General features: G+C 36.5%; 1 protein-coding gene across 4 annotated transcripts in view; it reads right to left on the bottom strand.

The window, feature by feature from the left end:
* mys (myospheroid) overlaps positions 1–22976 on the bottom strand; it is a 233752-nt gene that overhangs the window by 5416 nt on the left and 205360 nt on the right. For 2 of the 4 annotated variants that reach the window (XM_067091665.1, XM_067091666.1), the window contains exon 14: positions 14310–14442. In XM_067091665.1, coding sequence (XP_066947766.1) covers positions 14310–14442 — 133 coding nt within the window. Of the gene's footprint in view, positions 1–13428; positions 13610–14309; positions 14443–22976 lie in introns of all 4 variants that reach the window. The other 2 variants (XM_067091663.1, XM_067091664.1) reach the window with 1 other exon arrangement.

The raw sequence follows: 22976 nt of genomic DNA, 5'->3' as shown, positions 1-22976 counted from the left end.
GGTGCGGAAGGACTGCTTTCCTTCTCGTGATCTCCAGCAGAAGGATTGGGAGCCTTTCTGGTGAAATCTGGTCTGAAATGTCTGCCTTGGTAGTTTCTCCAGTCTACCTTGGTTCCCCATACTGAAGGACAGTCCTCTAGTAGCTGATTTGAAAGGGGTTGACAAGAGAATATCTTTTATGTCCTCCTCCTTGTCTGTTATTGCCTGATTCAGAGGATCTGGAAGAAAGTGCACAGGCACATCCGATGGTGGCTGTTCCTTAGGCTCAGCCAACTATCTGTTGAAATATGTCTGTGGGGCAATGACAGGGGCGACTCTCTTCTTTTCAGTAGGGTATTAGCCCAACACCACTGGCCCTTGGCAGCTGTCCAGCCAAGAGATGGCTCTCAATGCCCTTCCCAACACTACTTCCGTATTCAACAATTCTCCACTAGTGAACTTACAGCCGATCTGTAGCAAAGTGTTCAGGGAAGGGTTTCCAGACAAACATCAAAGTGCCACATTCACATTCCTAGGAAGGGAGGTAGGTCCTTCCAGGACATAGTATTTGGCTTGTCAAAGTAGTGGAGGGGGTAGTAATTTTTGAGAACTGTAGGAGGCTAGGGAATCTTCCTCCCCTGCTATTAGGTTATCCAACTGCTTTACAGTGGCCCATACCATTGGAGACTAGGGTAGTTGGATGGACTGTTTGGCCTCTGGTAAGCTGTCCGCTATCTGTTCCATGAACCGCTGTCGGGCATTTCACTCTCAGGTTCAGGAGGGTCTAATTTCTCTCTTATCCTAAGGATAAAGTCAGCAAAACTGACCTCTTCCTCTGGTAAATCTTGAAAGGAGGGATCTATATCCTCTTCTAAATCCAACTGACTTACTTGGCTTGAAGGTCCCAACCTTTCCCTTTCCCTCACCCCCTTCCATTCCGATGATCAATCATCTGGTCCCCAATGCTGTGAAGAATACAAGTCGGGTATACCACGATGACTTGTATCCTTCCTGCACTTACACAGTACTGACCAGTCTGGAGAAGCATGGGAGCCTGATCTGCTATGATTCTCCTGTGGGTAGGACCGCCCCCATGCCATGGCCCCCAAGGCCCAATAAAGGGCGTATTTCCAACCTTCCGCTGGTCTCCCGGCTCAGTGTACTGTGACAGGACTGGTATCAGGATGAGTGTGGTCTTTCTCGTTCCCTGCCGTCCACCTGTGAAGTACCATTCTGAGGCCCATTGCCAGTCGACAGACAGTGAGTGCAGGATCGGTGTCGGGACTGGTGACGCAAGGGGTGATGGCTTTCTCTGTCCCGCTCATACCTCGAAGAGGTGCCATACCGCATCATGCTTCTGGAACATGAGTTGGAGGTTTCCCCATATCAGTACCACGACTGACGATTCTTCTGTAACTTTTGATGCCTCTATTCCAGTGAGGTTGAGGAACGGGGGTCGCCTCTCCTATAGAAGTTCTTTGTCTTGGAGGGTGGTTCTGGCTTACATTGCTTGTTTTGCTCCGACAACAGGTTAAGGGGACAGCCTCACTCCTGAGAGGTATACCTCCGCCTCCTCCGGCCATGGAAGCGGCTTTTACCTGTTTCTTTTCCCCAACAGGCTGGGACAGGCTATAGGGAGAGTCTGGCATGTTCCTGTTCCCGCTCCTACTCCTGTCTCAAAACTGCTTCACCACCATCCTGAAACTCTCTGTTAAGGGCCTGCCACACCGCTTAACAACGTCGACCATGGTATTTCTGAGGATCAGAGGAAGGGTGGGAAAAAATATTCTTACCAGGTGTGATGGGCAGAGGAGATGGAGTTTGTATTGCAAGCGCCAGTAAGGAAGCAGGATGCAGGGAGACAGTTCTTTGGGGACTGGTGTAGGTTTCTCCCTCTGTCTTTTTCCATATTTTTCCGAGAGGATGGCCATGACCTGCACTCTCCGCAGGTGAATTCCCGGGAACATTCTTGTCCCCTACATGAAATCCACATTGAATGGGGGTCGGTGGTCACAGAGGACATGAATTTTCCACCTGGCTTGTCCTTTCCCATGCAACGACATAATTTGTGCTTCCTGTTCTCTTCTATGGTAGCAGGAAGGACAGGGACTCATCCACTCATGGTTGCCCTGCACTAAAAACCAGAACTCGTAAGTCTCAAGTCTGTACCTACATGGCCCCCCCCACTCTCGGTAAAAATCTCTCTATACACCAAAAAACACTTTGTTACATTCAGTAGAATTAAGTGATAGATTTCCTTTCTTTTCCCTCGCTGGGGTTTGGGGGAACCTACTGTAGGTACATGAAATATGTTCCTGTGGGCACTAAACTGGTACTTTACCCAGTTAATCCGTTAATATTCATTGAAAAAAGACATTCACAAATATTAGATATGTATTTATCAACATGTTATCACCCCCTGAATATGTTTCATAACAATGCTCAACTGAACCTAATCATGTAATCGAAAAACTGGGCACAACTGAACAACCTCAGTTTTTTGTCTCGTGTTCAATCACACTCCTGTGACAAAGACTTTTGTCTCACACAAAAAGTTATTTGAAAATCTGCCACAGAATTGATGAATCGACACTTCATTCATTAACGAGATCTATTATGTTATAATGGGGAATGAGAAATAACCCCCAAAAAAACCACAAATAAAAAGAGACTACAATGCTTCAGCACTACATCTAGAGACACCCGCTCGATAGCTCAGCTGAGAACACAATGGAGGTTAGCATGGGGTGTCCTGGGGTACAGGTTAAGGTTTTGTTTGAAGAGATGAGTCTAGAAACATCTGAGCATAGCCTAGTGCAGGGAATACTGTACTCCATGTATGAAAGTGTAGGGGAGTACTCATATCAGAGCAAATCTCCTTTCTTGGTTATATAAATTTTACTGTTTATGTATTAAATTGTGTCTAAAAAATGTTTCATTTATTATATTTGAAAAATTGCAACATAAATAAGTGCAGCTACTACAGCTACACAATATGTTTAGTTGTACACCTGCTAAAAATTTTCATTTATCCTTCATACTTTTCTTAGTAAGTTTCCAGGTAAAAGAAGCACTTCCTTGCCAAAAGACACACACAGTTAAGAAATACATAGAGAGCAGAACATTTATTGATTGATTATGAAATTTAGGTCAAAGTTTTGCTCATATCAGAAATCTGGTCACCATGAATTCCCAAAGCACTAAATATACATGCTAAAAACACCGCCTATTTTCCTTCATTACTAAACTCGGTTTTTTTTACGAGGTGCATTTGCACCGACTCGCAGGGGTGCCCTTTTAGATTGGAAAAGTTTCCTGCTAGCTGATTGGTTGCAAGTATTTTGTCCGAATAGCATCATTGTTTCCAAATAATTACCAAGTAATATGAATCGAAACTTATTTACTAACCTAAATTTCTCCCTCAGATATATGTTTTGTCAATAAATAATGTTAACAAATAAAGAGATTATAAAGTATTGTGATGGTAAGTCTAAATTTAATAACAACACCCGCCGAAGTCAACGACAGGAGCTTGTTTTTGGATGCACGCTGCATAATTTTTGTACTTTTCACATATTTTAACACCAACTGGGATAAATTACACTAAGCATAAGAAAAACATGTTATAATAAACTTTCTTTGAATACCAGAATCTACTAAAAACATGGAATTAATAAAACTCACTATTGGTGAAAACTTCCGGGGAGGTAAAAGGAACAGCCTGTGGCTTTAGACAAAATTTAGATAAAATTACCTAGATAGGTAGGCCTAGTTATTCATATGATATCCACATGCCAGCAAATGTTGATGGGCAAGAAAACTTTTCAGATACATATCTTTTATAGGCTTTTGTGCTGAAGCCTTTTGTTATATCATTATGATAAATATGATGATAAATATGAAGAGGCTATTTTTTCTTTTACATAAAAATAATGTACTTCCCTTATTATGGCTTTATTTCTTGCACACATTTCAAACTAGGCTAGCCTATGTCTATTTGTCTTACGCCATTTTTTGACAATTGAAATAAACTTTGCTTAACTTTTTAAGGTAAGGAGTAACAGTAAACAGTAGCTGATGCTTGATACAAGTTAGGGTAGGTGTATGTAGGCCTATGATGTAAGTCCGTATAGAAAAGGTTTGCTCATTTTGTTGTAAAGGTATAGATTCTATTAATAGCACTGTTTTCGGTCTGAGGAAACTGTGGTGTTCCATAAATTACGTAAAAATCACAATTAAACAAATTCATAATTTCAACGAGTTACAACCGCGATACCCCTCCCTCCCCCTTCCATCCCCGCCTCGGTATTTGACAGTAGACGCCTATAGCCTACTAATCCTTAAAATGTATATGTGTATAGTATATTTTCTACTCAGTCACATATTCTTTTACTTCTCAAAACATCTGCAGACACTCGTGTTAACTTTATACGTGTCCTGAACTAAATGCAAAATAAGAAAATAAAAAGTTTGACCTCACATTGTCTGCTGTAACTTCCATGAAAGGGTAAGTTGTTAATTTCTGCGAAATATATTTTTTATTAGTGTGCACCTACAAAAAACAGCATAGAAACTATTTAATTGCAGATATAGCCATTAAAGTAATCTCAATAACATAACATTGATTTCAACACTTACATAAATCAGGAAAAAGCTGCAATGACATAAGTCAGAAAAATCCTGCAATGACAGAGCTGGGATAGTTTTCCCGCCAGGCCGCCACAGGCTGTTCCTTTTACCTCCCCAGAAGTTTTCACCAATAGCAAGTTTTATTAATTCCATGTTTTTAGTAGATTCTGGTATTCAAAGAAAGTTTATAACAACATGTTTTTCTTATGCTTAGTGTAATTTATCCCAATTGGTGTTAAAATATGTGAAAAGTACAAAAATTATGCAGCGTGCATCCAAAAACAAGCTCCTGTCGTTGACTTCGGCGGGTGTTGTTATTAAATTTAGACTTACCATCACAATACTTTATAATCTCTTTATTCGTTAACATTATTTATTGACAAAACATATATCTGAGGGAGAAATTTAGGTTAGTAAATAAGTTTCGATTCACATTACTTGGTAATTATTTGGAAACAATGATGCTATTCGGACAAAATACTTGCAACCAATCAGCTAGCAGGAAACTTTTCCAAGCTAAAAGAGCACCCCTGCGAGTCGGTGCAAATGCGCCTCGTAAAAAAAACTGAGTATAGTTTAGCGTCAGATTTTTTCCTAAATGGGATCAGACATGAAATGAGTTCACTCCACTGTTTTTGCCTACATCTTTCTTCATAATTTTATGGGACTTCTTACAGACATATACCCTGCTACTTTCATATCTACTACTTTCCTGACTAACTGCATTTCCACATCTCATCACAAGGACAAACTATCTCAATCTTTGGGATCTTTCTAAAACATTCTATGAACACCACATCTTATATATCAAAGCTTCCTGATTTATAATGTCAAGTTCAAGTCACACTACAGTCACAAATCATAGCATTTTGTATTCAAACCTCAATAAAATCTAACCCATTTTTTACTTTAAATAAGTTTTGTTCACACCCACAAGATGAAATGAGAAACTAATACAATTTCTTGAGGGATTTCAGATGACTGCCAAACTATGGTATATTGTATACATACACGGTAGCGTAGCCTACATTATACTCTACTCTATATTCACATATCGTATTATACAAACGTCTACATAACGAATATGCATCTTTTCCATGGATCTTTTAAAATGTTATGCCTTAATTCACTGTATCCAATAATATTGTATATACTCTTATATTGCTTTTGTATTATAAATTGTGATCATAGTGATCAATGTTTTGGTTTGGAAATGTTTACGCGGTGTTTATTTCGCCACATTTAACTCAGTTCTGAGCACTTTTCTTGCTTCTAGTTATCGTAAATGAATCTCTAGAGTCTAGATACTTTATTTATAAGGGGCAAGGTTATTTTTCATTATACGAAGTGTTTTCAAGTGGAAATGTAACTAAAATACTTCTCGTTGTGAAATTAATTTATCTATTATTTTCGTTAAAATAGATGACGATGGTTGTTTGGGGACATTTGTTTTGTGTAAAAAAAAAAAAATGCAAGATTCCGTTCACTATTTTCAGTTGATTTCATCATAATACGAGCTTTACGTATTTATCGTTTATCGGCATAAAAATAGCAGTAATGTGTTCTTTCATGCCCAGTAGTTTTGATTAAAATACTTTCTCTCTCATTTTAATTACGATCAAGTTTCATCCATGTTGCCGATGCAGAATAATTTACAGTATAGTCATTAGCACCTTGAACACTGTTTTCTCAGCTTCAGGCTGCAACTTGCAGCTTGAATTTAGCAGTATATTTCCTTGATGATCTTTTATCCGTACTGAATAACGGTATAATGTAAAAATATATTAGTCATATTGTACTTAATGTCATCTGTGCCATAACCTATGGTAACTGTTTATTACCGTACGATGGTTGAAATACAGGTAAATGGCTGTTGTTATCCGATTTGGTTATAAGCAAAACAACAGTTTCTTGGTCGGTTGTTTATGGCTGCAAGCATTGACACAAGAGTATAACCTTACTAACAATACTTTTATCATTCTCTTTAACTTTTTTAACTAGAATATGGGATAAAGAGATGGAGGAAAAGTTGTCTATTGTAATTTGGTCTCTCTCACTGCCTGATTATGCTGCTGCCTGCACCAGCGCGAAATTTAAAAATATTTTATAAATAATATTGTCGTATTGGTATTAATTGCTTACCCCATTGCAAAATCAAGTTATCGTAAGGTGAACTATTGTAACTCGAGCATTACCTGAGTATTTTAATAGTTTTAACACAAAAAGTGCATTTGGTCATGAAACTGAGATGAAAATACAGAATTTAGTGAATATTTCTCAGTGAAAAACACCGCAAATGGGCGAATTTTCCGTGAATAATGGGTAGATATGTACCAAAGAGAAATTTGTGAATACGAGTCCACGAATCGTGAGACCACGAATACGGGGGGTTTACTGTAGGCTCATTTCTTAGTTAAAAGCTAACTCAAGATATAATATGCATTATCAATGGTGTCTACTGAAACCCAGACAGCAATAGAAAGCCTACCCTAGTGTAATCTACCAAGGTTACAACTCACATTATACATGATGCATATGATGAAATCATGTTTTTGGACAAAATTTTAATGATTGCATGATACAAGAGATCAGATGATACACGAGTATACAGAAAGTGCTCGAGCTGCAATAATTTGCCTTACGATAATTTAATTTTGTGATGGGGTTAACAATTAATACCAATAAGACAATATTTAGAAAAATATTTTTAAATTTCATGCGGGCGCAGGCAGCAGCATACAATCATGCAGCCAGAGAGACCAACTTACAATAGACCAACTTCTTTTCCTCCATCTCTTTATTCCATCTTCTAGTTAAGAAAGTAAAAGAGAATGATAAAAGTATTGTTAATAATATCATACTTTTGCGTAAATGCGTACAGCCATAAACAACCAAACAAGAAACTGTTGTTTTGCTAATAACCAAATCAGATAGAAACTGTTTTGCATGAATTTCAACCATTGTACGGTTAAACAATTACCGTAGTTAAGTTACAAATGACATTAACCCTTAAACACCTATTGGACGTATCATACGTCGACTAAAATTGTCTGTTGGGTGCCGAGTGGACGTACCGTACGTTGACTACAAAAAATTTCAACCTTCGGTCAACTTTGACTCGACCGAAATGGTCGAAAAACGCAATTGTAAGCTAAAACTCTTACATTCTAGTAATATTCAATCATGTACCTTCATTCTGCAACAAATTGGAAGTCTCTAGCAAATATTTTGATTTATGGTGAATTTTTGAAAAAACTTTTTCTTACGCACGGCGGTAACTCAGCCGAAAAATTTCATAAATTCTTTTCGTCATTTTGTCGTAATTTTTGCACTGTTCTATATTAGCCATTACATAAAGTTTTATTTATGAAAAATGCGCAATTTCATGTACAATACAGCAAAATACAACCCATGGTTGTAGCTTTTATCAGTTTGGAAATATTTTCATATAAACCACGATAACTGCCAAAATTTCAACCTTCGGTCAACTTTGACTCGACCGAAATGGTAAAAAAACGCAATTATATATGGAAATGTGCGCAATTTCATGAAGAATACAACAGAAAATAACTCATGGTTGTAGCTTTTATCAGTTTTGAAATATTTTCATATAAATCACGATAACTGCCAAAATTTCAACCTTCGGTCAACTTTAACTCGACTGAAATGGTAAAAAACGCAATTATATGCTAAAACTCTTACATTCTAGTAATAATCAACCATGTACCTTCATTTTGCAACAAACTGGAAGTCTCTAGCACTATATTTCGATTTATGGTGAATTTCTGAAAAACAAAATTTTTTTCCTTACGTCTGCGTGCGGTAACTCGGCCGAACATCTCAGAAATTCTTTCGTCATGTTGTCGTAATGTTTGCATCGTTTTACATTAGTCGTTACATAAACTTTTATATATGAAAATGTGCGCAATTTCATGTAGAATAGAACAGAAAATAGCTCATGGTTGTAGCTTTTATCAGTTTTGAAATATTTTCACATAAATCACGATAACTGCCAAAATTTCAACCTTCGGTCAAATTTAACTTTCGACTGAAATGGTCAAAAAATGCAATTGTAAGCTAAAACTCTTACATTCTAGTAATATTCAATCGTTTAACTTCATTTTGCAATAAATTGGAAGTCTCTAGCACAATATTTCGATTTATGGTGAATTTTTGAAAAAAACATTTTCCTTACGTCTGCGCTGTAACTAGGCCAAACATCTCAGAAATTCTTTCGTCTCGTTGTCGTAATATTTGCACCACTTTAAATTAGTCGTTACATAAAGTTTTATATATGAAAATGTGTGCAATTTCATGTACAATACAACAAAAAATAACTCATGGTTGTAGCTTTTATCAGTTTTGAAATATTTCCATATAAATCAAGATAAATAGAAAAAATTCAACTTTCGGTCAACTTTAACTCGACCGAAATGGTGAAAAACTGCAATTGTAAGCTAAAACACTTACAGTCTAGTAATATTCAATCAATTACCTTCATTTTTCAACAAACAGGAAGTCTCTAGCACAATATTTCGATTTATGGTGAATTTTTGAAAAAAACATTTTTTTATGTCCATGGCGTTAATTCATGCATCATTTTGTGATAATATTTTCTCTGTGATGCTTTGATCGTTTAAAATTTGTTATATACCAAAATCATCGCAATTTAGTGTACAATACAACTAAAAAAATTAACTCATTAGCTTTAACCGTTTTGCTTACAGCGATTTGTATACAATTATATACGAGTATTTTTTTCGCTGTCATATATTCCAATATTTATATATGATAATGATATTTTTTTCATTTCTGATGGTTGCATACTAAACTTCAGGCAATGACAAAAAAATGAGCCAAAATGAACTCTTGATCTTAAAACTAAGCATGCTGTGATTTTTTGAAAAAACTTTTTCCCGCAGGTGCTAACTCACCAAACGCCGCCGGCATACGGGAGACGTTTTTGTAAATAGGGCTTCGGCGTTAAAGGGTTAAGTACAATAAGACTGATATATTTTTACATTATACTCTTACTCGCTTTGGAGAAAAGATCGGCAAGGAAATATACTGCTAAATTTAAGCTGCAAGTTATAGCTGAAGCTGAGAAAACAATGCTCAAGCTGCTAATGACTATAAATCAACACGCATCGGCAACATGGATGAAACTCAACCATAAATACAATTGGAGAGAGAGTATTTTAATCAAAATTACTGGGCATGAAAGAACACATATTACTGTACTGCTGTTTTCATGCCGACAAAAGATAAATATGTAAAGCTCGTATTATTATGAAATCCAGAGAAAATAGCGAACGGAAACTTTATTTTTTTTTACACAAAACAAACATGCCCCCAAATGGCCAGCCACCAACGTCATCTATTAATGAAAACAATAGCTAAATTAATTTCACAACGAGACGTATTTAAGTTATATTTCGACTTAAAAACACTTCATATAACAAAAAATATCCTTGTCCCATATAAATAAAGTATCTAGAGATTCATTTATGCTAACTAGAAGCAAGAAAAGCGCTCTGAACTGAGTTAAATGCAGCGAAATAAACTAACTGCATAATCGATTTCCAAACCAAACCATTGATCGCTGTGATTGCAATTTATAATACAAAAGCAATATGAGAATATATACAATATTATTGGATACAGTATAGTAAAGCATAACTTTTTAAAAGAGCCATGGAAATGATGCACATTCATTATGTTGATGTTTGTATAATACAATGTTAATATGTGAATATAGAGTACAGCATAGTGTAGGTTGGGGAGGCCACTGGAAAGATTGTCAGGTAGCAAGAGGATGGTCACCTGTTTTAGGGAGATATTACAAGAATTTCCTAGAGCTGATGGCTGTCTTCCTGCCTCTCAAAAAATTGAAGCCTCCAAAAGTGGACCCACATTTCTTGGTGCTAGACAATATGACTGTGATGACTTGTATCAAGAGGTCAGGTTCATGCTCAGCTCCTCTCAGTACAGTCATACTGTTTATGCTACAGATGGCTCACGTAAAAAGTGGCACTTGTCAGCACTCCACCATATGGGGTTGCTAAATGCCATAACAGATTCCCTGTCAAGGTGGATAGAAGCTTCAAATGAGTGGATGCTAGACAAACCCTCCTTTCAAATAATTGCTAACATGCTTCTGCATTTAGAAGTGGACCTGTTTACCACACACAAAAACCATCAACTTAAAGTAGGTCTCCAAACTTGGACAGTCAAGCAATAGCAAGAGTTACATTTCTACAAAACTAAAGCAAATGGAGATTATCCTACCTTTTTCCTCCATTGTCCCAAATTTCAAAGGTTTTAAGCAAACTGCTAACCTTCAACAGAACCAAGAAGCTAGTGGGCCAAAATTAGCTAAAGAATCCCACTACTCCAATAAATGGCAAAAATCAGTCCAAATACTGTCCACTGTTCCATCCGAGACAGAAGGAGGAAAAGTCTCATATACATCCTCTTTTTTGGGGCATACCCTTCATGTGTGGATTTTTAAAAATCTAGTCTACTGTGAAGATTATTCATCCAACATTGCTAAGTACCTGGTGCAAAACCTGTAGACTTCATTCATCCAACAACACCAGTCCATATGGAAAATGCAGTTGGATTACCTTCACACTGTGAGCAGGCTGAGCCTTAGTTGAAACAGTTGTACATTGTCTAATCTACCTCTCTGAGAACAAGCACCTTACTACTATTACAATTATGTCATACAAGACTGCATTATTGAAGCCATTGCTTTATGGGTGTGGCATCAATTCAAATATTGCTGTTTTTCATCCCCTTCTTTTAAAGACCAGTTCCTGCAAGGTTTCCCATTACCAGGTCCCTGCTAAGTTTCGTTGACCCCTGTCATCTTAATTTAGTAGTCCTAACACAACTACAACTCAATGCTCTAAAGGTGGTCTTTTGATAGTCTTGGCATCCTGGCTCTCTTAGGAGGGGAAAAGTTTCACTACCCACACATTTAGCCATCACTGTTGTCTCCTGGCTTGTCATTTCTGGCAAAAATCAAGATCCTTTTAAGAGGAAATACCCTATTCTTCTACAGAAACTCAGAATTGAAGATATGATATTATGCCCAGTCCAAGCACCCCACATTTACCTAGATGTCACAGCAAATGCCCCACACAGACTTTTTTCTTATACCCTACCAAAAACAAGCCAATTTCTCTGCAAGAACTGAGAACTGCCTTACTGTCCCTAATGAGAAAGGCAGAATCACCCACCCCTGCTTTGCATGATGTCAGGAGGGTGGGTGCACCCGTGGCTCTTCTTGGAGACATTTCTTGCAAAGAAGTCTCTGAGTTTTCAAGGTAGCCATCCATCAGAGGAAGTGTTCTTCAAACACTGCTGCCATGACATCTAACGACCCTGACCTTGGATACAGTGTGTGTTGGTAAGTGGTATGGTGAATAAGGCTCAGTCCCATAGGCACCTTAGTAGAAAACAAAGGACCATCTTGATGCTATGGTAATTCTGATACTGCTGAGGGGTGCAATAATGCTGTATTCCAATTTGGCATAATTTGATAAGTCACCTTAGAAACACATAGAATAACACATATATAGGTTCTTTTTTTTCTAACCTTCATTGCTAAACCCTAATGGGTATCCTGGATAAAAATTTTGAAGGTAGGCAAAAACTTATATGACTTTATCATGGACCACTTTTTCATCTGGGCCACTGGAATTTTTTTAGTAAGAAGACAGGCCATTTTGACACCTGTCAATTTCTTTTGTATGCTCCTTTGAGGATGCACAACAGCTGTGCTATCAAAAAAAGGTTCTGATCACAGAAAAACCTATTTTTGGCAGTCACTGTGAGTCCTCAACCCCTCCCCCCTCTTCCCTGACGAAAAGCACATGAATTTGTGGAAAGTATTTTGCTTTCACAGACCTGGCAAACAACAAGGATCTTAACCAGTTTGTAAGCTGCTGCCACATCTGTGTGAGAAGGATTAAGGAAATGCCTTGAGTCCTTTTATACTCTATCACTTTGTTGATCAAAGGCACTATTCTGGCCAAGACCAACTACAGTATGAGAGAATTCATTGATAATATTTTTTTATAATATATACAATATAAAATAAAAATATAAAAATTAACCAACTAATTTCCCTGTTTTTGATAGATTTTTCTCACTACTGTGATGGGGTTCTTAGGGATAACTCAAATCTCAACATATTGCTGAAGGAACATGCCTATACCATACCAATAAATCTGAATGAATTCCAGCAGTGTAACCCATGGAATGTGCAATTAATCACAAAAAGTGCTAGATTATCTCCTACCCTATTACTAAGAAATACCAGTCTCTTATTACTGCTCATTTTCCATTAAGAATAATTTCTTTTCAAAGAAAACAACAGAAACTGAGAACTGATATGTAACTCCTACAATCTGAATTAATAAAAACCTGAATTTTAAAGTCACGAAATCTTAAGCTGCTGCTCACACCCAAGGGGTTGAACGTAGCGGCATCTGCCCTTGCACAATTCAAACCAAAATTATGAAAAGCCTGCTAAGTCTAGCATACAAGAACTAAGAATTTACTTTTAACCATTTTGAAATTATTATTTAATATAATCCTTCCTGAATAAGAATTATATAAATTTTTAAATGAATAGTTTCAACTAAGTTCAATTTACAGGATGGATCCAAGCAAAACAGTTTTAACACCGTAAACAATGTTAAAAGATTTACAATATCACTGAGAGATTAGGATTTTTATGAGCGTGCTCATTTAAACTTTCCAAAGTAAAGTATGGATGCCTCTGTGAACATTATGTATGCTTTAAGGTACCTTTCACCCAATCCATCACTCTAACAGAATAGTTTGCCACCACTCGGTCTTTCTCAATGCTACCATAGAGGACAGAGCATTCGGCACATGCTTCTGCATCACCAGCCAAGGGTCCAGTTTCATAAACGCGACACTGCACACAGTCCTTAAAGTCAAGACACCTATGTTCTGTACCACAAAGCTAAAAAAAAAAAATTTGAAACTAAAAAGAATACAATGAAAAAATTACAGAATAATGTCAAAGGGTAAGGCTGGTCAACAAGTGCTTTGTGTAGTTTCATAGAGAATCACAGTGTTTATTATACCAACAATTACAAGTACAATTTCAAATGTCATCAGGTTCAAAGCTACATAATGCAACCAATAAATCAGAAGTACAATTTCAAAATATATTTTTCAGTACAATTACTGTGTATAAAAACATGGCCTTCATTTCAAAATTAATTACATTTTTAAAGTAAAAATAAAACATGATATTCTATTTGCAACAAAAACCCTTGTGACATATGCCCACAAACTTACTTATAATTCTAAAAAATAATCTAGAAATGTGAAATGAGATGGAAGAGATATAAACAAAAAGAATTAGAAAATCTATCAAAACACCTACAGCTGCAATAGCGTAAGTATGAGAAGTATGAGCTTAATTTATGAACAGTAAGAGGGTACCATTCATCAGCACATTTCCAGAATAAGTGTTAACACCCATTCATCAGCACATTTCCAGAATAAGTGTTAACACACATGAATTATAAATATATATATATATATATATATATATATATATATATATATATATATATATATATATATATATATATATATATATATATATATATATATATATATATATATATATAATAGTGATAATTAATACTGACCTTGGGCAACAGGTACCCTAGTAGCATTGAAAAGTGTACAGTTGGCTTCACACTCCTCAGCAGAAAATTCACCTGTCTCAAAGACTTGGCACTGTACACATGCCTTGTAAGCTAGACATTTGCCCTTACATGTCTGGATAAGAAAATCGGTCCACATACATCAGGTTAAGATAAATATCAAAGTTTTTATATATATAATATATATTTATATATATATATATATATATATATATATATATATATATATATATATATATATGTGTATACATATATGTATATGTATGCATGCATATATATATATATATATATATATATATATATATATATATATTATATATATATATATATATATATATATATATATATATTATATATTGAGTTTAGCAGTATATATAAAATATGAATAGCAATATAAACTTTATATTTTAAAATTTTATATCATGCTTATCACTTCAAATCAAACTTAACAACATACATTACACAACATTAAACATCTTTCAAACTGATAAAAATGGTTTCTAAACTGTTCATGCAAAGTAAAGAAAAAATATAGATGAACATGAAAATTAACACTCAGATTAGTCACATTTATGAAGATAACTAGTGTGTGCTGTACTCTGTTTAACTAAACACTAAAATATCAATGATATACACTTTTAATTTACTGAAACAATGGGAATTTGATTACTCTCATTATAACTACAATGCACAAAGAGTCTCAAACCTAATCTGAACTGAGCATCAAAAAATTGTCTCATCTTGAACTCCAACATATTACCCTTGCATATAAAAATCATCCAAACTACCACAATGTAGCAATAGTAACTGGCAAAAATTCTTGGTAAATAGGAACTGTGCATTCACAATGTGAAAACTTGCATTTTTTTCCCTAACATTTCACAAATCCCTTGGGTTTCTCATTATGATACATTTCAAGGAATCGAACTCTTGGGAATAACCTATGGTAATTTCTAATATTAAAAATATTTGGAGATAAGACATTATTTTTACACATTGGTTTTACTTGTAAAACCAACATATTTTTTTCAACATAGTGCTCTGGTAGCCAAACCTATGAGATAGTCTGCACTTGTTATTTGGTGACAAGATATACATACCTAAGCAGAAAGGGTCCAAGGTTGGTAATAAGAAGGAAGAAAAATTTGTAACCTATTACAAAAGTTACATGTCCTCAAAAAGTTCAGCAAATTTTGCTGAAGAGCAAAGGCTACATACAATACCATTTAGTTACAGCTAGATATTCAGTGAATTACTGAATAAAAAAAATATTAATCACGTCACCTATACATATAAAGGCTCTCTCTCCAAGTCTACTATTAGTATCATAAAATCTTAGCATTAATAAAAACTTTTACATAACAGTAAAAGCTTGGCATTTTATCCCAATCATTTTACAATTTCAACAAAAGCAAAATCAGTTGGTTATAGGTAAATGCTGTTTTTCTACAAGTCTGATGATTTGAATTTTTTAGAAAGAACAACACAGAATATTAATATAATTTTTTTAAGCAAAAAGTAATCTAATAAACAGGTTTTGATGTAGGAAAAACCTATCTTTAGTAGTTGCTGTTGAGTCCTCAAGGAGTTACCTTTCATGGTCTACAAAAGCTCCATATGACCAAACTAATATCAAAGAATTCTCTTCTGGTTGGTCTTCTGTGCAAGTACTGTGTCGTAATGATTAACATTGTAACACGTAATGGAGTATACATAGTGGACTCAAAGATAAAAGGGCACTTTCACTTATCAACAGCGAAGCTGAACCCAGTTTTTCCAACATCAAAGAACCTCCAAGGAAGAGAAGTGACTACTGCGCATGCGCATCCCGCCCTCGTTTACAACCGGGCTGGTCAAGACCAGGGAGCCATTACTCTCTGTTGGTCAATGCAGGATGATCCCCTGCCCAAAACCCATGCCTTTTCATCAGGGAAGTGGGAAGGTGTTGAGGACTCGACAGCGACTACCAAAAACAGGTTTTTCCTACATCAAAACCCGTTTTTGATAGTGTAGTCACTTGTTTCGTCCTCAAGGAGCTTTACAAAGAAATTGACAGGTGACAAAAAAGGCTTAAGCTCTCAATTTTTAATCCCAACACCAAAAAGGAAAGAAAAATATTTTTGGTCCGAGGTCAAGCCACAAATTTCAAGTCCCATTCTTTATTCCAAATACTCTTCAGGTTTTGGTACCAAGGAACAAGAAACTATACATGAACTCATGTTTTAGGATGTAGTTCTAGAGGGGCTTACCTAAGCTGGCTGGGTTTGGTTGCAGTACTGTCGCCCTTCTCCCAGTGATAGTTAGCACACTCACCGTTCTGCTGTAGCACCTAGGGGTTAGGACTAATCATGCCACCTACTGATATACAGTGCAGTCAAATTTGTTAGAGCGAGTGGCAATAACTTTTTTTTTTTCCCTGTCTCTGATGACCACCCTCTACATTACATTCGGGGACTTCTTCAAAAGAGAAATTTCTGAGGAAGGTCAACAACGCACTTATTTCTTAATATCATGTGACCTAGGAAAGGAGTGTGGATTTGCCTTTTTAATGAGAGACACTACAATCATTCCCAGCCCTTGTAGGGAGAGTGGTTAGTTTGTGCTAGGGTGTATGAAAATAGGACCCTCTGGGATGTCTGCCATGACTTCTAGGTAAACCTTAAGTGCTTGAACCAGGCATAATGTCTTGTCAGCTAAATTGAGTTTTCTTATAAGAATAGATTTCCTTCTTAAAGGATCCTCATTCTTGACCGGGAATGATGGGCCAGGGGACAATAATAATTGATGGTCAGCTGTTTGCAAGATGTATTGTCCCCATCTAAGAGAGCCCCGTTCACTTATATGAGCTCCTGATGCTAATGCAATCAAGAAGATCGCCTTTTGTAGCATGTGCGTTGTGCTTGTATTGGGTCCACTGAATTGAGGGATTGATAGAAGTCTAAGCTCCTTGTTCAGGGACCAAGTAATTGGAAGCCTTTCAGAAGCAGGCCTTTGTAGAGCAAAAGACTGCAGAAGGGAAGTGACAACTTCTACACTGGAGTCAATCCCAAATCCATAAAGCAAGAGTTCTGTTAATGCTGCTTTGTATGCCATGACTGTTGTAACAGCAAGGCATTTGTCTTCAAAAAGGTATACAAGAAAATTAAAAAGTGTTTCTATATAAATCTCAACCGGGCTCTCAGTATGGATATAATCTAACCGTATCTTCCATACGGACTGGTATTGCCAGACAGATGATGTCCATAATTTTTGCACTAGGTACTTGGCAATGTCGAGTGAGTAATTTTCACGAGATATTTAAAAAATCCATATATGAAGGTCTCAGCTCAGAAGGAGGATGGGTAAACGACTTTTCCTCATACTGTCTGGGACAGAACAGCAGACAGTAGTGGAATTGATCTTTTCGCTCATTGCTGAAGTACTAGGAACCAATGCCTGTTTGGCCAACTTGGGGCTATTAAGCAAGCTGTTCCTTTGAAGGTTAGAAGTTTGCTCAAAACCTTCGAAATCTGGGACAATGGAGGAAAAAGATATCATCCTCCCTTTGTTCCAGTCTTTAGGAAGGCATCTCTTGCTGTTGCTGGACTGTTCAAGTTCAGACACACATATACTAGGAGTTTGTGATTCTCGTATGTAACAAACAGGTCCATTTCTTGTTGTGGAAGCATGTTGGCTATTGTTTGACAAGAGTGGTTGTCCAATATCCACTCTGTTGAGGCTGACAATTTCCTTGATAGAGAGTCTGCTGCTACAATGAGACCCCCTGTGATGTGAATTGCAGACAGGTGCCACTTCCTTGCTTGCACCATCCAAAGGATGGCTAGCATTATCATAATGACAGGAGGTGAACGTGATCCCAACCTCTTGATGTAGAACACTATAGTCATGCTGTCCCTCTTCTGGAGGTTTGAGTTTTTTGAGAGACAAAAAGACAGCCATCAGCTCCAGGAAATTGATATAAGAATTCCTCAGAGTAGCTGACCACCTCCCAGTGTCCTCCCATGTCAACGAGGCATCTTTGTGTATTGTTACTCATACAGACGGAGGAGTCAGGGTGACCTGTTTGGCCAGAGATTCCTTCCATGTCCAAGGCTGAAGTATATCCCCAACTTTTTTAATCTTTTGATGAGGTTAGTTGCGCATCTTTTTTCTTGCATGAGAGAGCCAGATTTTGTTCACATTTTTAGTTGCAATCTAAGTATTGGATCTACTACTAATATGAACTGCAGCAGGCCCATCATACATTCTAACTGCCATCTGGAAACTCTGGGCTGTGCAAGGAACCTTTTAAGGACCTGCCTCATTCTGTTTTGAGTATGATGGTGAGAGACAACAGGCCATGAAGAGTATCCCAACACAGTCCCAGCCACTGAAAGTGTCTGTGGGCAGGAGATGGGATTTTTTTCAATTCATTATAAAACCATTTGACTGTAGTCTGTTGACCATTGCTCTTAGGTTTTTCAAGCACTCCTTTCTTGTGGGCCCCCAGATCAACCAGTTGTCAAGGTATTTATGCTTGTCTGAGTTCTCGAACAAATACCACTCCTAATTTTGTAAAAAATTCTTTAGGCAATGTTTAGACCAAAGGGCATGACTTTGAATCTGTACATATCTTTCCCTATCCGGAACCTTAGGAAGGGGCGGAAGGGAACGGTGACAGGGACGTGCCAGTATGCATTTTTCATATCCACAGAAACTCTCCAAGTCCCTTTTGGAATGAGTGAGCGTACTTGGGCAACGGTAGTTATCCGAAACTTTTGGCATTGTGCCTGCCTATTCCTCTGCCTTTGCCTTAGCTAGACATTCCAGGTGTTGCTTTTCCTTTTTCCCCCTGTAAGATAGTTTTTGGACCTTGTGAAAGGGGTGTCTTTGCTGTTGTTTTCCTTTTGTAGGGAATTGACCTTTCCGACCACCTACCTTTTTTGGGGGGGAGGGGGGGACTTTTGGGGGTGACTGAAGGCTTATATGATTATTTGATCAAAGCGAGCCTTTTTTGGGGTTGGGTAAAGGGATATTTTGGATTCTTTGTTTCCTGAATTCCCCTTTCCCCAGAAGAGTGTACACTGTACAATTTTGTTGGCGGGCTTGCTCGTGAGTTGAGCCACAACAGACTCCTCAAACAGGTCCTTACAGAAGGAGTTAAAATGTAATAATGAGGTGACGTTGGAGAGTGATGTGTTGGAGCCCTCCAATGCTTCCATTCGTGCTTTTATGTGCCACTGTAGAAAGTCACTGAGTGCTTCCCATAGGGTTCTCATAAGACTTTTGGCCTCAACAGCAAAAATTGTCCTGGAATCTTCTGGAAGCCTTTAGGTGGCAACTTCCAGCAAGGTGGTTGAGGTTATAAAATTAAGGAGTCAGAGCCTAGCATAAAATTCTGATGAGGCTGTCCCAAACTGCTGCGCAGCTATATCTAAAGGGAGCTTGTTCCTTTTAAAAGGGAGTTGAAGCGTTGCCCATTCCTTGGTGGAATTTCCTAAAACTGGGAGGACTGTGGCAAATGGTTTTAATTCTGCCATTGTCTCTCGTTTTTAGTCACTACAAATTCTGAATATCTATCTTCATATGATTAATAATTTTGAAAGTGAAGGGACAGAGGGCTGGGGCTATTTGGTGAGCAACTTGGATCTTATTCAAAATGGAAGTAGAGATCCATTTTTTGTTGACCTGGTAAAAGGTGTTTTCTATAGTTTTTAATGCTATAGGCACAGGTAAGAAACCATTTCTGTTTGTGTTTCTCCATGTCTGGTGAGGATGGTACCAGGTGCCATTCTGTATTAGGGAATGCTGCCCTGTTTCTAAATTCTGCATGTACAACTTCAATTATAATTTTTCTCTCATTAATTACATACTTGCCATCGGGAGAGAATATGTACACTGAGGCGTCTTGCCAAGGATTATCAGTATCATCAGGGGTGAGAATTGGTGCCCCTATTATGTTTTGATCTGAAGTTCTGTATTCCGAATTGACTATTTTGTTGTTTCCAGTCAGAATTCTAACATTAGACCTTGTTTGGGCAGCATTTGTATCCACATCCACTTTTTGGTTAGAGGATCCAGTACTTTTATACTTTGGGGTGCACGACTGACTTAATTCCCCTTTCCGAATCATGCTTCGTGTCCCTTATATGCTGCCGTTCTGTGGCAAGGACATCTTTGATGTTACCCAAATGCCGCAAACTATGCATCCCTTTTGGGGGAGCTTGCACAATCTAACTGAGCTTCAACAACTGAACTGTAACTGCCTGTTAATCAAGGGGCAGAAGTCCTGGATAAGTTACTATGACCCTCCGAAAATGTAGTTATTTCAGTCAGAGTTAGGTGGATCCTAGTATCCCATTTGGGGGAAAGATCCTCTTCAGCATCGATAGCTGCATGGGGGATAGAATTCCTTCTGGAAGGTTTCTCCCATCGCTAGCTAAAATTTGTCCCTGATCCTTCTGGGTTCAGCAGGGTCATTTCAGCAGCGATGTCCACTTCATATTCTTTAGTACGAATGTCAACCCCATGTAAAGATTCCTCTACTTGCTACGTGGGGTTACCTGAGATGTACTGGGGACAGATGTTACTGGGTTTTGGCCCAAACATAGATCTTGTTCTGAGAAAGGGCTAAATATCTGCTGCTGGAGTTCTGCCAAAAAGATATAATCTACCCCTTCCTCACCCCTACTGAACCCTAGGACCCATCGAGACAGCTTAAAAAGAGCTGTTTTGTCCTTAAAAATTTCTGCCAGGAGCATACTACAAATCTTGCACATATCTGGTGACCAAGCAAATTTTCTTTGTTTTTTACAGGAACTATGCTCATGGCAGGTGGTATGGGTCATACTCACTGGCAAAAAGTGAACCAAGCAATTTGCTACGGAACACTTGAGCTGAGGGTCCTGCCTAATGGCGGCCCTGTAGTGATATAAAAAAAGTTGTTATTAGAAGCTAGTTAGTATTAATTGTTTTTAATGAGGGATGCTTCTGTAGTTCCTCATATAGCTTCCATATTACAGGTTAACTTGACTACAAGTGTGTGGCTGTAATACATTTAATTAAACATCTACTTTAAATTAAACCCTCTATGGTTTAGGTTAGTTTTCATACCTGTATATGGCTTCATTACTTATACACTGTTAGTCCTTTTACAATGACTATGTGAAATTTTTTATTCTAATTGTCATGCCACTCAGACTAACTGCTGTGAACTAATTGAACTAACCAAAAATACTGCTTTATATGGCTTATGTTAATGCTTCCAATATAACCAATGTTAAGTATATGGCTTACGTTAATGTTTCCAATATAACCTATGTCAAGTATATGGCTTACGTTAATGCTTCCAATATAACCTATGTTAAGCTAATAATATAGGATTTCTTAGAGGGTACTTGCTTAACCTATCCAATGCTACTGCCTATTCTAGGCTTATTCAAAACTTGAGGATATAAACTTTACAGAAAATAACCCTCTTATAATCTAATTTTCTGTTTTATGTGGCCGAGACTACCCTTCTATCTGAAACTTGGCCATCGCTGTTTTAGGCTAATAGTAGGATATTCCGTATGAAAACAGGTTCTATATATATATATATATATATATATATATATATATATATATATATATATATATATATATATATATATATATATATATATATATATATATATATATACATATATATATATATATACATATACATATACATATACATATACATACATATATATATATATATATATATATATATATATATATATATATATATATATATATATATATATATATATATATATATATATATATATATATATATATATATATATAATATATATATATATATATATATATATATATATATATATATATATATATATATATATATACAGTGAACCCCTATATTCGCGGGGATGCCCCACACCCCTGCAAATAGGTCAAATCTGCAAATGCTTTAAAACCCTCTAAAGCACTTAGAATTAGAACTGCCCATTTTGATAGCTTAAACCAAGAAAAACCCTGTAAAAATGCTTATATCTGAGTATTTTAATAATTTATCACAAAAAGTGCATTTATTCATGAAAATTATATGAAAATACAGTAATTAGTGAATATTTCTCAATGAAAAATATCCCAAATGGGCGAATTTTCCACGAGTGATGGCTAGATATGTTCCACAGAGAAATCTGCGAATGCGTGAGTCCGCAAACCATGAGGACGCGAATATGGGGGTTTACTGTATATAAATAAAATTATAAATACATATTTATGTATACAAATATATCTATCTATCTATCTATCAATCTATATATATATATATATATATATATATATATATATATATATATATATATATATATATATATATATATATATATATATATATATATATATATATATATATATATATATATATATATATATACAGGTTGACCATCACTAATCCGGCAATCAGTAGTCCGGAACAATCAGTAATCCGACACAAATTTCGACTAGAGTAATTTCCAATGTTTATGCACTAATTTTCAAATTTCCCGGGTCATAATATATATAACGCCAATATAGTGTTATATATATATATATATATATATTAACCGATTTGGTATATATAGTGTGCTGCATCAACAAACTGTTAGCCTAGCCTACATTATACTGAACTCTATTCAC

This window comes from Macrobrachium rosenbergii, chromosome 48 (genome assembly GCF_040412425.1).
Source record: "Macrobrachium rosenbergii isolate ZJJX-2024 chromosome 48, ASM4041242v1, whole genome shotgun sequence".
In the NCBI taxonomy this organism is placed as follows: Eukaryota; Metazoa; Arthropoda; class Malacostraca; order Decapoda; family Palaemonidae; genus Macrobrachium; species Macrobrachium rosenbergii.
Note: the sequence above shows the minus strand (reverse complement) of the source record. Positions and strands in the feature narration are given on the sequence as shown.